Here is a 14,859-nt window from a genome sequence, read left to right as displayed (position 1 = left end):
CCACCAAAGACCACGCGCTCTAGCATTCAGAAGAAGCGTGTCTATAGAGACAAGAAGTCCGTTAGCGGGGCTCTGGGGCGGGAGGACGTGGGATACAGGGGTGATGGGGAGGAGCTGCTCTTTGGGCCTTCCTTTCAGAGTGATGAAAACGTTCTGAAGTTAGATTGTAGTGAAGGTTGTACATCCCTTTGAATATGCTACAAACCACTAAATTGTACACTTTAAACAGGTAACTTCCTGATGTATAAATAATGCTCAGTAAAGTAATAGCCTTGATATGTACAAACAGGAACCAGTTAGGAGATGAGATGAAAACTGCATTTGCAATAACAACACAAACACTTGGAGTAAGTGTACAAAGAGATGTATAAGATGTATACAAGGAAATTTAAAGTCTCCTGAATAATATAATAAATTTTGATTGTATGCTTTCCTCTAACACTTTTTCCAAGTATACCTATAAATATTTAAAACCTCCATTGGATTGGAAACACAAACACATTTTGCCTAGAGAATGCACACTTTTTTTCAAGGTGCAGAAATGAGATGAAAACCCAAAACATCCCTGATAACCTGACCTTTTTATTACTTTCTAATGGACATGTTTTTATGAAAATGACTATTAATGAGGGCACCTGGGTGGCTTGGTCGTTAAGCGTCTACCTTTGGCTCAGGTCATGATCCCAGGGTCCTGGGGTTGAGCCCCACAGGGAGAAGCAGGGAGCCTGCTTCTCCCTCTGCCTGATGCTTCCCCTGTTTTTGTTCTCTCGCTCTGTCAAATACATAAAGTTAAAAAAAAAAAAAACCTATTAATTTAAATGTAAACTCTCCCCCAACTAGTGTAGACCATAATATTATAATTTATTCTGTTAATATTTTAGCATCATACTTCTGGTTTTTTTTAAAATATTATTTATTTATTTGAGAGAGAGTGAGCACAAGTGGGGGGCAGAGGCAGAGAGAGAGAGAAGCCAACTCCCCGCTGAGCAGGCAGCACAACAGGGCTCCATCCCAGGACCCCGAGATAATGACCTGAGTTGAAGGCAGATGCTTAACCAACTGAGTCACCCAGGATCCCTACTTTCAGTTTTCTTAAGAAAACCAGTCAGGGTCAATTTTTTTCAAGAAAAGAAAGAAATTCTACATGGTGATCTGGAGTTCCATTTAAAATATTCGATGCAGAATGATCTCAGCTGACATGGAAATGTCTTGTTTCATGCAGTCTTACTGTTAGAAACCAAGAAGAACAGAGACCCAGGAGGCCCTCCCATGAACTCAGAAGAGAAGACCTTCCAACCTGTGAAGAAAGGTAAATCTCATTATTGTTTAGCTCACTAAACTGACAAAAATGCCAGCCTTATTTTTTCGGCATCGTAACAGTTTCTCTAACTGCAATTTAATAATATCAAATCACAATGTGGCACCCCATTTCCACTCTGCAGAGTTCATTGTGTGATAGGGAGAAAAATTAGTTCCATTATTAAGTTCATCCCTGCTAATCACAAATATAAATCGATGCTTCTTTTTTTTTATTTTTAAAGATTTTATTTATTTATTTGACAGAGAGAGATCACAGTAGGAGAGAGGAAGGGAAGAGATCACAGAGAGAGAGGAAGGGAAGCAGGCCCCCTGCTGAGCAGAGAGCCCGATGTGGGACTCGATCCCAGGACCCTGAGATCATGACCTGAGCCGAAGGCAGCGGCTTAACCCACTGAGCCACCCAGGCGCCCCTAAATCGATGCTTCTTGACAAAATGTGACATTATCCTATTTTCATATGATAGACTTTTTAAAATAAAAGACCATAGTGAAACATATATGTTTAATTTTCAGGAAAGTTTTAGAAGTCCATTTTTTTCTTAACTATTAAGTTTATACTCTAGCTAATGTAATACTGTCTTCATTTTAGTATTTTGAAAAAAAAAGTTGGGAAGAAAACACATTAAATTACTTTCCATAATACCAGATTTTAAAGTTATCTCGTTTTGTCCTATATTATTAACTGGCTTACTTTCACTTACCCATTCTAATACCTTTTCTTTTTTTTTAAGATTTTATTTATTTATTTGACAGAGAGAGATCACAAGTAGGCAGAGAGGCAGGCAGAGAGAGAAGGGAAGCAAGCTCCCTGCTGAGCAGAGAGCCCGATGCGGGGCTCAATCCCAGGACCCTGAGATCATGACCTGAGCCGAAGGCAGAGGCTTTAACCCACTGAGCCACCCAGGCGCCTCTAAATTGCTTATTTTTGAGGGGGAAAAAACAAGTAGACTAAAAGGTTACTTAAGTGTTTCTTTTTCATTTTTTATCTTATTTATCCTTTTTCAAAGTCTGGGAAGCATAATAAAATCTTCCACAGTCTGGGGCACCTGGCAAGCTCTGGAGGAGCATAAGACCCTTGATCATCATGAGTTCAAACCCCATGTTGGGTATAGAGAGTTCTAAAAAAAAAATAAGTAAAAACTTTTGAAAAATACTCCACAATTTATGAGTTTGTTTAAAAATAACTTTTATCAAGGGACATCTGGATGGCTCAGTGGGTTAAGCTCAGGTCATGGTCTCAGGGTCCTGGGATTGAGCCTCACATCGGGCTTCCTACTCAGTGGGGAGCCTACTTCTCCCTCTGCTCCTCCCCCCACTTGTGGCACTCTCTTTCTCTCTCTCTCTCAAATAAATAAATTAAAAGTATTTTAAATAGCTTTTATCTTGAGGCACCTGGCTAGCTCAACTGGAAAAGCATGCAACTCTTGATCTCAGGGTTAGAGTGTTCAAGTCCCATGTTGGGTGTAGATTACTAAAAAAATAAACTTTTTTTTAAATGGCTTTTATTTTATATATTCTGTTATGTTGTATCCTGTACCAAAGCTTTGAGGCTTTTATTCTGGAACCAGAATGCCTCGTTGAGGGCTAACTCTAACCATACTGACAGTGGGACCTTGGGCACTTGACTGAGAAGCCACACTCTGCCTCAGTTTCCTTGTATGTAAAAATGGGGATCACAGTTTACTGTTGGCTATTGTGAGCCTGGCAAGCATTCAATATATGTTGGCCATTATTTGTTCTCAATCAAATTCCAGAATATGAAATGACTTTATCCAACATAGTGCTTTTTGTTTCCAATTCTACTTAGATATTAATATTATTCTTATTGCATTTGCCTCATATATCTTTGCCTATTTGTTCTTAATTTTTTAATATTTTGTATGATTTGTATGATTGCTGAAAATAGCATTATGTTAGATTTTGGTCCCATAGCAGTCTGTCTCTAAATGGGGAATTATAATTCAATGACATTGGGTCAGTTATTTTGATGACGACTGGTAAATTTAATCTTCTAGCATATTATTTGATTCCTTGTAATACCTCTTAATTAATTCCTTAATTTTGCTTGGTTTTGGTTTTTGCTATTTGAACTGTGCCTTTTTTGCTTTTAGGTCCTTCAGTAATGCATATTGTTTTCTCTTGTTTTAAATATTTTTATTTGTTCCTGTGTGTTTGTTTTTAAGTAGGCTCCACACCAAATGCAGGGCTTGAACTCACAACCCTGAGATCAAGAGTTGCATGCAGTACGGACTGAGCCAGCCAGGCACCTCTGCTCTCTCTTTATTTTTTTATTTTTTTTTTTTAAGATTTTATTTATTTATTTGACAGAGAGAAATTACAAGTACAATGAGAGGCAGGCAGAGAGAGAGAGAAGGAAGCAGGCTCCCTGCTGAGCAGAGAGCCCGATGCGGGACTCGATCCCAGGACCCTGAGATCATGACCTGAGCCGAAGGCAGCGGCTTAACCCACTGAGCCACCCAGGCGCCCCAGCTCTCTCTTTATTTTTAAAAAATGTACTAACAATTGCCTTTAAGTTTTTCAGAATCATCCTTTAATATGTATTTCTGAAAACTGACAGGAATAAAAAAGTATCTTTTGACTCCTCATGTTTAAAAAACATAACTTAGGATACTTAGCCACACCAATTTAACTTTCTGAAAAAAATCCAAGATTTTTATGTAGATTACTTTAAGTTACTATTTTTAAATTATGTTTTCAACATCTTTTAAAACATTTTCTTTCAAAACGAATTTCCCTAGATATAAAGGATACTTTGTTTTCATACACAATGCTTTTTTGCATGATAAAAAGTCTACCTACTATAAAAATAAAACCCAAACACTACAAAAGTTTTGCAATAAAAACTCAGTCTTCCTTGTTTTCTAGACCTTGTCCCAATCTCCAGATATAACCACCATCATGGGCTTTTTTTATATGTCCTCAAAGGAATTTTCTATGCATTTACACATAGTTGAACAGAAATGAGATCCAACTATATACAATGAAGCTAATTTGGAAACTAAACTTGAAACTATTGTATCAATATCCTTTTTTGCGGAGGGGTCTGCTCACTCCCTTCTCTCTACAATCTACTTTCTCTGGTCTTAAACCTTTCATGTATGCTTCACTGCTGGTTCATTATAATCTATCTTCAAGATGTGGTTTCAAGAAAAGGACATAGAATTTCTACTGTGAACCTCTATATATGTGAGTGTGTGTTTTTTTCTATGACCTTCACACAACTAGGACAAGTAGCCACATATCAAATTTTGGGGTATACCTCTTCTATCCCTCCAAACTAAATACAGAATTTTTGGCAGTGTGGCAAAGTAGATCACCAGAGGGGCTTCCCAATGCGGAACAACATATTTTGCATTATTCCAAAGCTTTTGCATCGCTGGAATCCTAGAAAGTAAGGAAAATGACAAAGTACCTGAAAACCCAAAGCAAATTTAAAAAGTAAGCAAAAACCTGAGAGGTGAGACTGCTAAACACAGGAATGAAGGGTTTTCTCTGAGAACAAGTACAGGGCAGGGTGGGGACGAGGTGTTGAAACTGAGATCCCAGATTAAGCCCTGATTTATGAAAGGAGCCCAGGTAGTCCGGGGTCAGTTACACCACCTAGATCTCAGGAGAAGCCAACACAGAACATCGCTGGAGGAAAGAAAACATACCCAATTTTGACTCTCAGTTTCCTAAAGAGTAAGACCAACCAGAATCTAAACTAAAACTTAAAGGATACAACCTACAGCCCGTGACAGTCTGTAGAAACGATGCTTGGATTTAGAGCCCAAAGGACTTCACATATTAGAATCATCTATAAAAATATATAAAATAATGGTTTCTGAAACGTATAAAGCAATCAAAGATGGAATCACAAAAATAAGTGAGCAGAATCCAACTATCAGAAGTGTCCAGGAGGACTATGAAGTTGTACTATAGTTTTGCATGATGTCACCTTGGGGACACTGGACAAATAACACATGGGATCCCTCTGTATTATTTTTTCTTATTTCTCTGTTTTTAATATTGTTTTTCTGAGGCCAGAAGTCTACACTGTTCTTGAGGCCAGAAGCCCAAAATCAAGGTGTCAGCAAGGCCATGCTCTCTGATGGCTCTAGGGGAGACCTCTTCACTCTTAGAGCTTAGCTTCTCTGATGGCTCCGGAGTCCTTGGCATTCCTTGGCGTCATGGCAATCACATGACCATCCTTCTCCAGGGTGTGCCTGTCTCTGTATACAGATTCCCCTTTGTTGTTGTTGTTTTCCTTAAAATTTTATTGATTTATTAGACAGTGAGAGAGAACAAGCAGGGGGACCAGTAGACAGAGGGAGAGGGAGAACCAGGCTCCCTGCTGAGCAAAGAGCCTGGACTGGATCCCAGGACTCCGGAATCATGACCTGAGCCCAAGGCAGACACTTAACCAGCTGAGCCACCCAGGTGCCCCCAGATTCCCCTTTGTATAAGAATATCAGTCCACTGGGCGCCTGGGTGGCTCAGCCATTAAGCGTCTGCCTTCAGCTCAGATCATGATCCCAGGGTCCTGGGATGGAGCCCTGCATCGGGCTCCCTGCTCAGTAGGAAGCTTGCTTCTCCCTCTCTCACTGTGTCTCTGTCAAATAAATAAAATCTTTAAAAAAAAAAAAAGTATCATTCCACTGGATCGGGGCTCATCTTAATCACCTCATCTTAACTTAGTTAAATCTACAAAGACTCTATTTCCAAATCCAGTGACATTCTGAGGTACTAGAGTTATGATGTCAACATATCTTTTCTTAGGGGACAGTACTCAGCTCACAACACCCTCCTACAAAATAAACACTAAATTCAGTGGGTTTTTACAGATTGGTTCCACAAAGCAGTTCTGGAATTAATCATTCCAAGGTTATACAGGTTGTGTATAACTACCCAAATGTCTCAGAAATCAATTCAACAGGGATACCACAATCAGATGAGGGCAGTACAAGATTGGGAAGTTGGAAACAAATCCTGAATACTCAGGAACTCTGGCCACATGGAGCCATGCGGGCGAATCTTCAAAACTTAGTGTGGGGTGACAAAAGCAAGTGGCAGAAGAACGTAGCGTCAGCCACTTTTATAAAGTGAAGGAAAAAAAAACACTGAAGGATATGTTCTTCAGGGATGCCTACCTACATAAACACGATGAGAAGGAAGGTGGGGGAGAGAAATTATTTGATAGGGATCATTGTTGGACAGATGATGTTTTCTGACCTCAATATAATTAAAATATAAGTAAAAATGAACTAAACCAGGGTGGGTCCAACGTCAAACCCAGCAGTTCCCTCAGGGTGGGGGAGTCAGGAGAGCGGGGTGCGGCCAGGGGACGGCGGGAGGCGCGGCTGGTGGTGAGGAGCTGGTTCTCACGGTGGATACTGAACTCTAGGGTGTGCTTGTTATCATCCTTTAGAGCTTGTACTTATGTAAACTATTCTTTCCCCGTTCTCTGTAAAATTCTTTTTCAAATTTTAAAAATTTAAAAAAATTTTTTTTTTAATTTTTTAAAAAAAATTTAAAAATCTGTGGCTGTTCTGGAAGGTAGTGTGCTAAGTTCTGATGTACTTCTGTCAAAAGTCACTGGGAAGCCTTGGTCAGATGCTTCTAGGGTTTTTCTTTACTGTTACAATTTTAAAACTTTTTCAGGTCTCATCCAGATGTAAATAAGTACCTTCTTCGCAGTTCTAACGATCGGTCTGCGAGCATTTAATGGGCAACAGCCGTGCACTCCAGCTGAACAGCTGGAAAGGATCATACTCATGTGTTTTTGCCAAGGGCCTATGGAAGTGAGCACAGCTCTCTCCTTTCCTAAAAGGGCCGAAGGGCACATTATCATCCTCAGAGGGGAAAAGGGTAGGTTTCTAGTGAGGATATTCAAAGTAACTACTGATAACATAGCTCCCTCTTGCCCCTTCCTTTCCATCTCCACTAAGCCCAAGTCCCACCCTGGAGGAAGTCAATGCCTGGGCTCAGTCCTTCGACAAGGTAATGCTCACTCCCGCGGGAAGGAATGCTTTTCGGGAATTCCTCCGAACAGAGTTCAGTGAAGAAAATATGCTTTTCTGGATGGCGTGTGAGGAACTGAAAAAGGAAGCTAATAAAACGATCATTGAAGAGAAAGCAAGGATAATCTATGAAGACTACATTTCTATTCTTTCTCCGAAAGAGGTATGTACTCCCACAAAGGGCTTCCTCCTGGGAGGCCCTTGGAAAAAGGACATCGTCAGTGTAGGGTCACAGGGCACAGTGACAGCTAGTCCAAAACAGAGATGACTCCACCCGCACTCATACTATCCAGATGCCTTTGACCGTGGTCCCACACATGGGCTCTCCGTGGGCCCTAAAATCTGTGAAAGACTTTGTGCCTCTTTCTGGAAAAAGTATTCCTGACTTTCACCAGATTCTCCAGAAGGGGGAGTCTATGCATTTTATTGTAAACACTGTTTTAAAACATTAAACCCTGTAAGCATTTCTTTAAAATTGTTCTTTTATTCTGAGCACCAATATTTTTTACAGGTATTTTTATTTGACTAGACATAGCCTAATATGAGACAGAGCTTTTCCTGAGGTGTCCTTCCCTTAGAGCAGAGACACTATCTGGGAGATTCAGTCAAACTTCCATCCCCCCAGTTTTTGTTCCTTCGTATCTAAAATCGGTGGGTTCAGGGTAATCTCAAAACCGAGCTCCTTCTTTCTTTTTTTTTTTTTTTTTTGTTTAAAGATTTATTTATTAGAGAGAGATTGTGTGAGTGAATGGGAGGAGGCCCAGAGCGGGGCAGAGAAAGAGAAATCTCCAGCAGACTCCCTGCTAAGCATGGGTCATGATCTCATGAGGTCATGAGATCATGACCTGAGGTGAAACCAAGAATCAGAAGCTCAACCGGCTGTGCTGAGGCAACCCTAGCTCCTTCTTTCTTAAAATTCCAAGTGGAACTCCAAATTCTTTATATTCTTGAGTGGAATAGTAAGGTAGACCAGGGGAATTCGTGGAAGCAGATCATAAAGGCCTCCTGATTGTAAACTTCAGACTTAGCCTGAGTGCCTGGCCAAGTCAATGCCGGGCCTGAAGTTGGAGTGTCAGAATGGGGTTTGCTTTAGAAGAAGCCCTCTGACCAAACAGCGGGGTGATGTGGAGGGGCACTCTGGAGACAGGAGGCCAGTTAGGAAGCCAGTGAACCAATCCAGCAGGAAACGGTAAGTGACCTCCCCAAGGGTCTTGGCAGAGAAGAGGAACGAGGTAGACAGGTCTTAGAGGGGTTAAAGAGGCAGGGTGCCTGAGACTTTGTGACTAAACACAGAGCCAGAGGGAAAAGATTGAGAGGGACTTGGAATTGGATGGAAATAAGTCATTCTCTTCCTCCACAAGCTATGTAAGAAAGAGATCAGAGATGCTGGCAATCTGCGTTGAATGCAGAGTTGGTCTTTGAACAACACAGGGTTGGGGGCACTGACCCCACACAGTTGCTAACCTATGCGTAACTTTGACTCCCCAAAAACTTACCTACTAAGAGCCTACTGTTGGCCAGAAGCCTTAGTGACAACACATACATACTTTGTATATGTATTCTATACTGTATTCTTCCATAAAGTTACAGAAAAGGAATTGTTACTCAGAAATCATGAGAGAAGAATATAATTCAAACCCATGTTGTTCGAGGTCAACTGTATTGAGCTACCTATGGGTGGGTGCAAGGGGCTTTCTAGGAGGAAAGTGGGTATATGCATCTGGAAAGACAGATCACTGAAGTCAGTATTTACTGATTCAGCTAGTCATATTTTCAGGTTCATATGAAGTAGTAGTATGTGCATTGTACAGCACTGAAACTATCATGGCCTCCTGGGGCAGAGCTGGTCCGGCCAAGGTCCTTCGCACGGAGGAGAAGATGTGTGAGCTTGGCTCTGCAGCCTGTAGGCATGTTTGTCTGGCATCCTATGGGGAGAGTCTGAGCCCAGTAGCTTGCTCCCGTCTGAGACCGCCTTTTCTAGGATGAGGAAAACATCAAAGAAAGAAGAGCCAGTGTCTCCTAAGGTCTTAGTGCATTCCAAGCACTTTAAATAAATTCTCATTAAATCCTCACCAATCACCATTATCCATCATCATTTTCCTCTTTATGGAGGAGTTCATTAAGGTGCAGCTTACTTTGTCCCAGGCCCCACAAATAAGCAGTGACACATAGCTGGGCTATAAACACTGGCCCTGTGCTCTTAACCCTTCCACAGTGCTCTGAGTTAGCATCCATTCACCAGCCAGCCTGATGCTCATTCCCAGAAATTTGCAACTGTGTTCGACCTGGCCACAGCCTGGGACCTCCAGGGGTTAGACCTAATGTTATTAGGAAATTAGCAAGTCTGTTCTTCAGAGGACACAGTACAATCTATTTAAAGGAAAACAATGTTGTGGTTTTCTAGAACAGTGTGATCCCACCAGCACTACCTAGAACTTGTGACAAATAACACCTTTTCAGGCCCCTCCCCAGACCCACTGAGTCAGAAGTTCTGCAGGTGGGGGCCGGTAATCATTTAACAGCCACTCCAGGGGCTTCTGATGCTGCTAAAGCTTGAGAAGCCCCTGCATTATGTGTTCAGTTTCTTTTTCAGCAATTTAGATTTTTGGATGACTTTTTGTTTGGTTTGGGGTTTTTTAAAAAAACAGAACAAGCCATCATGCGATGGGGATGGATTTCCAAAGAGAAATATGTCTGATACCACTCTTACGTGTTTCTACTGACAGGTCAGTTTGGACTCCCGAGTAAGAGAAGTCATCAATAGGAATATGGTGGAGCCATCCCAACACATATTTGATGATGCACAACTCCAGATCTACACCTTAATGCACAGAGACTCCTATCCCCGGTTCATGAACTCTGCCCTTTATAAAGATCTGCTGCAGTCCTTAGCTGAGAAATCAGTTGAAGCATAGGATGTTATCAAATATATTTATTATTAATAAAATAATAAAAGAACTGATGGACTACATCTAGTACAAGGAACTTATAGGTAGTAGTACCTTCTACTAGAGTAATACTTGGGCTGTTTTAATAAACACGCTTCCTTTTACAGAAGCCTATATATTCACAATGTAAACTGTGGCCACCTGTACTGATACTTTCGGGGGGGAAAGTGGGGTATGGCTGTCTTAGAAAAAGATAGGATAGTTACATTTATGGTCACCGCAGCATGTCGTCAATGGCGAACGATACTCTAGAAGACTCCTCCTGCCTGGGGCACGTGGGTCCATTGGAGCCAAGAGGACTGCCTTTGTTTTGCATGAGTGCAGTATCTGATGACTCTCCTCCCAAGGAAAAGGCGTTCAAGTGTTTCTTAGCTACTCCTTCCTTCCATCTAGCTGCTTTGAATATTTTGCTTCTCAGTGCCATCACAGGACCCAAATTCCCATTTTATAAAGATGCGTCACCACTACTTATAAAATGGAATTCTGCTTTTATCTTAGAATCTGTGTATGTGTGTGCACGTGTGTCTCTAACAGTTAATGAAAGTACTGTGCTCTTAAGTGGATCAGTCGCACCTGTTTGGTAAGAGAAGTAGTGTTTAGAAAATGCATTTGTTGAAAAGTTACCATGATTTTATTATCAGAATCTGCCAACTTAGAGAATGAATTTTTAATTTGCAACTTAGTCCCATTCATAACGGAACTTTCAAATAAGTATATTTTCATTTTTATTCTTCAAAGAAATATGGGCATTTTCAGTCTAAAAAAAATAAAGCACAAGAGTTTTATCTCCATTTTTATTCCACATGTTAAATATTGGGGACTATAAGATGAAGTAAGTAGGGAGATCTACAAGGTATCATTTAGCTACCAGGCTAGGATTCTGACTTTTTTACTTAAAGATTTTATTCATTTATTTATTTGACAGAGGCACAGCGAGAGCGGGAACACAACCAGCAGGAGTGAGAGAAAAGCAGGCTTCCCACTAAGCAGGGAGCCCGACACGGGACTCGATCCCAGGACCCTGGGATCATGACCTGAGCCGAAGGCAGATGCTTAACAACTGAGCCACCCAGGCATCCCAGGATTCCGATTTTTAAGTCCCACTATTTATAATTGTAGGCACAGGAAATAACTTTAACAACTTCCAGGTAAAACTAGTAGTTTGTATCCCTGAGTCCTCCTGAAGAAACCCATCGCTGCAGTGAATGGGAAAGGCCTCCAAAATCTGGAACAGTTTGAGTAGTGGGTTAGAAATTACATGCAAGGGGCCCATGGCAGGCTTCACCCCATGGCGGGTAGTGGGGGAGGGTCTTTCCTTCTGGTTACCCTCACCTGGCCTGATGATTTCATTACTCTCTTCAAGCCACAGACTAAGACCCTTGTCCTCAGTCAAACATCTTAACTTCCTACTTTATGGTGAAAGTGGGGCCCCACCCATTTCATCTTCCCATGTAACCTACAAATATGTCTGGATGGGCATCTGTTCTCACCTCTGTCAGTCCAGTGCCAGAGGATGATGGGCTCTTTCTCCTTTTCAAGGCACCCTTACATGTGCCTTTAATGCCATAGTCTACAGCCTCATTTTTTCACTAGACAGAGGACATAACTGTGATTGGGGTTATAAACTCTGTCCTCTGGTTTACATGTAAGTAAGGATGATAGGTGTCCATGGCCGCTATGGTATACTGTAGCAAGTACTAGAACAGGGAGGAACTGAGATAGAGAAGTCTTGAGGGTCTACAGAAGATTTTGGCAGAGGATGTGAGGGTGTGTGTGTGGGTGTTGGGGCAGAGTTGTAGGGAAGGTATTTGTAATTGAAGCAACCCCATATCAGTCTAGTTGCAAACATGCAGTTTAGGAAGTGACTGTTAAGACAGATAAAAGATGTCAAGACATCAGTTGGATGTCTCGATCTGGGTGGTTGAGATTTTAGGCTGGAGTATTTGGGATTTTTCCCACACAGAAGAATAAGATTGCTAGAAGAGTTAGAGTATGAAAGGAGCTAAGGGTAAGTCCTGGCATCAGTGGACCAAGAAATAAGAGTTTCCAAAGAAAATTTAGAAGGATTTGCCTTCTCGGTTCCATTAAGAAAGTGGGTGATATGGCAGCAAAGGAACAGTGGGAGGCACTCCACTCCCTCTATTCCCTCATGCTCCTGTGTCCTCAGTCTGACCTTGAGATTTTCCCACACCACGTGGGTCCTTGGGTTCCCCAATTCGAAAGGAGCCTGTATAAGATAACTGCTGACTCCCCTTCCTTTCCCATGAGACTTGGCACTCCCACTGTCTCCATTTGCTCATCTCTGCATGTACTTCTTGTACCTCGGCAGCGCACCCACCCACGTGGCGGGATCTCCACCAGCCCAGCCTGACACCACCGCACTCCCAGCTGACTGCCCAGCTCCCTGACACTGCCCGTGCCTCAGTGGAAACACAACTTCCTTGTCTCTTGCTCTCTGTGTCGTCTTCTCCCTCCACTTCCTTCCCAGCCAGACTGACTGCTGCTCACTGCTTGATGGTGGGTACGTAGTCTTTCTGGGCCTCTTTCCTCACCTACAGAAACGGGGATAATAATGGTACCTTATCCCTAGCATTGCTGTTTAGATTTTTCCCCCCAAAGGAGACAGACGTTTACTGAATATAGTGGAACCGAGCGGCGGGCCTGACATTAAAGGAGACTGTAGGCTTGCTGTGCAGATTCATACCAACCCACGTGGGGGCGCCTGGCTGGCTCAGTCAGTAGGGTACAGGCTTCTTGATCTCAGGGTGTGAGTTCCAGCCACTGTTGGGTCTAGAGATTGTGTAAAGATTATTTGAAATCTTTAGGGGCACCTGGGTGGCTCAGTCAATTAAGCATCTGCCTTGGGCTCAGGTGATGATCTCTAGGTCCTGGGACAGAACCCTAAATGGAGCTCCCTGCTCAACCAGGAGTCTGCTTCTCCCTCTCCCACTTCCTGCCTCTCCTCCTCCCAACTGTGCACTCCTTGCTCTTTCCCAAATAAAACCTTTTTAAAAAAATAATAAAAATGAAATGTTTTTTTAAAGACAAAAAAAAAAAAAACCCTAATCCATCTAAAATATATTAAGCAGTCACTGGATGTTAGTTATTGATGTTATTATCTACTAAATGCCATGGCCTCCAAGGATTAGGCTTCGGCTTATTTTTGGTTCCCCTTCTCATTGTTTAAATTACCACCAACATGTTCTATATGGGGGATCAGAAGAGACACATGAGAAATATTTTGGGGTTAAGATCAGCAGGGCTTGGTGACTGTGCAAGTCACCATATGATTCCTCTTCTAATCTATATGGTTCCCCTTCTCATTGTTTAAATTACCGCCAACACGATCATGGCTACCAGGTAAGAACCAGGTGTAGACTTCCTCGAGCTCTTCATAATCAGCTGCCTGTTGGACATCTCCCTTGCATATCCCACGGAGAAGTGAAATTCATCTTAATTCTGACTTGTCATCCTGCTGTCCCCCTCCCTCCAAGCCTCACCCCTGCCTATCTGCCCAATTACCCAGCCAGTCACCTAAGCTCTTCTCTAAGTGCTAATTTCTTCCTTGTTTCTCCTTGCCCAGTCACCAAACCCTGCTGATCTTAACTCCAAAATATTTCTCATGTGTCTCTTCTGATCCCCATTACCTCCCATCTGCCAGTAAGTAGCATTGCCAAGAACCTCGTTCTCAGCCTTTCAAAGCCACCTTTCAAAATGCCACAAGGTGACCTTTCTCACACATAAATCTGCTTGTCACCCTCCCTCTGCTCCTTAGAATCTTCAGTTAATTCCCGACTGCCCGGAGTACCAATACCAAATTTCAGGTATGAGATACAAGCAAGGGCCTCTATATATAGCTGGGTTATGCTTCCCAGCCAACCCTCCACATATACTCTAGAATATATACTTATAGGCAAGTATATCCTTTCTTAACTGCTCATACTGTTCATACTTTCTGCTGCCCCCACCCCTCTCTACAATGCCACCCTTCACTCAGTGAACTGTCATTCTTTTAAGATTTACCTCACACATCACTGCCCAAAGGAAACCTTACCTGACCTCTTGATCCATACTCCATTTGGTGCCATTCTTTAGTATTCTGGGATTTTCCTATTATCATCTGAGTTTACCAATTATGTTGGCATATCTGTCTTTCCCATTAGACTATAAGCTCCAGCGGCACTGAAAATATACTTTACCCTGTATCTAGTTAAAAACAGTATTCAATAAATGTTTGTAGAACTGGAGAGTTATAGCATGAAACTGAAATTCCCATAGTTATAGAACAAAAATTCCATGCCAAATTTATTTTACAAGTGTCACATCTCAGAAAGAGATCATCACAGCCCATGTGGCTATAGAGCTCACTAACACTACTGTAAGGGCCTGCCCCTCCCAGAGGAACTTGCTTGTGGACCCCGATGTAGGGGTGGGGCAGGCCAGGTGGAGATGTCCAATCGGTGCAGCATGTGTATATCCACTAGGGTGGATTAAGATCCGATTGGCCACCTGTATAGGGGTGGGACTCAACTGCATAAAGGTTGCTGCGAGGCAAGCAAAGCAGGAGAACTG

The 14,859-nt window shown here is 42.2% G+C and overlaps 1 protein-coding gene across 5 annotated transcripts in view; it reads left to right on the top strand.

Annotated features, from left to right (window-relative positions):
- The window catches only part of RGS20 (regulator of G protein signaling 20), a 75,608-nt gene extending 64,821 nt beyond the window's left edge, over nt 1–10,787 (top strand). For all 5 annotated transcript variants that reach the window (XM_082719236.1, XM_082719240.1, XM_082719239.1 and 2 more), the window contains 3 exons: nt 1,223–1,309; nt 7,268–7,502; nt 10,066–10,787. In XM_082719236.1, coding sequence (XP_082575362.1) covers nt 1,223–1,309; nt 7,268–7,502; nt 10,066–10,254 — 511 coding nt within the window. In that variant the 3' untranslated portion in view covers nt 10,255–10,787. The remainder of the gene's footprint in view (nt 1–1,222; nt 1,310–7,267; nt 7,503–10,065) is intronic.
- The last annotated feature ends 4,072 nt before the right edge of the window (nt 10,788–14,859 follow it).

This window comes from Mustela nivalis (assembly GCF_964662115.1).
Source record: "Mustela nivalis genome assembly, chromosome: 2".
In the NCBI taxonomy this organism is placed as follows: Eukaryota; Metazoa; Chordata; class Mammalia; order Carnivora; family Mustelidae; genus Mustela; species Mustela nivalis.
This window is presented reverse-complemented; position numbering and strand designations above follow the sequence as displayed.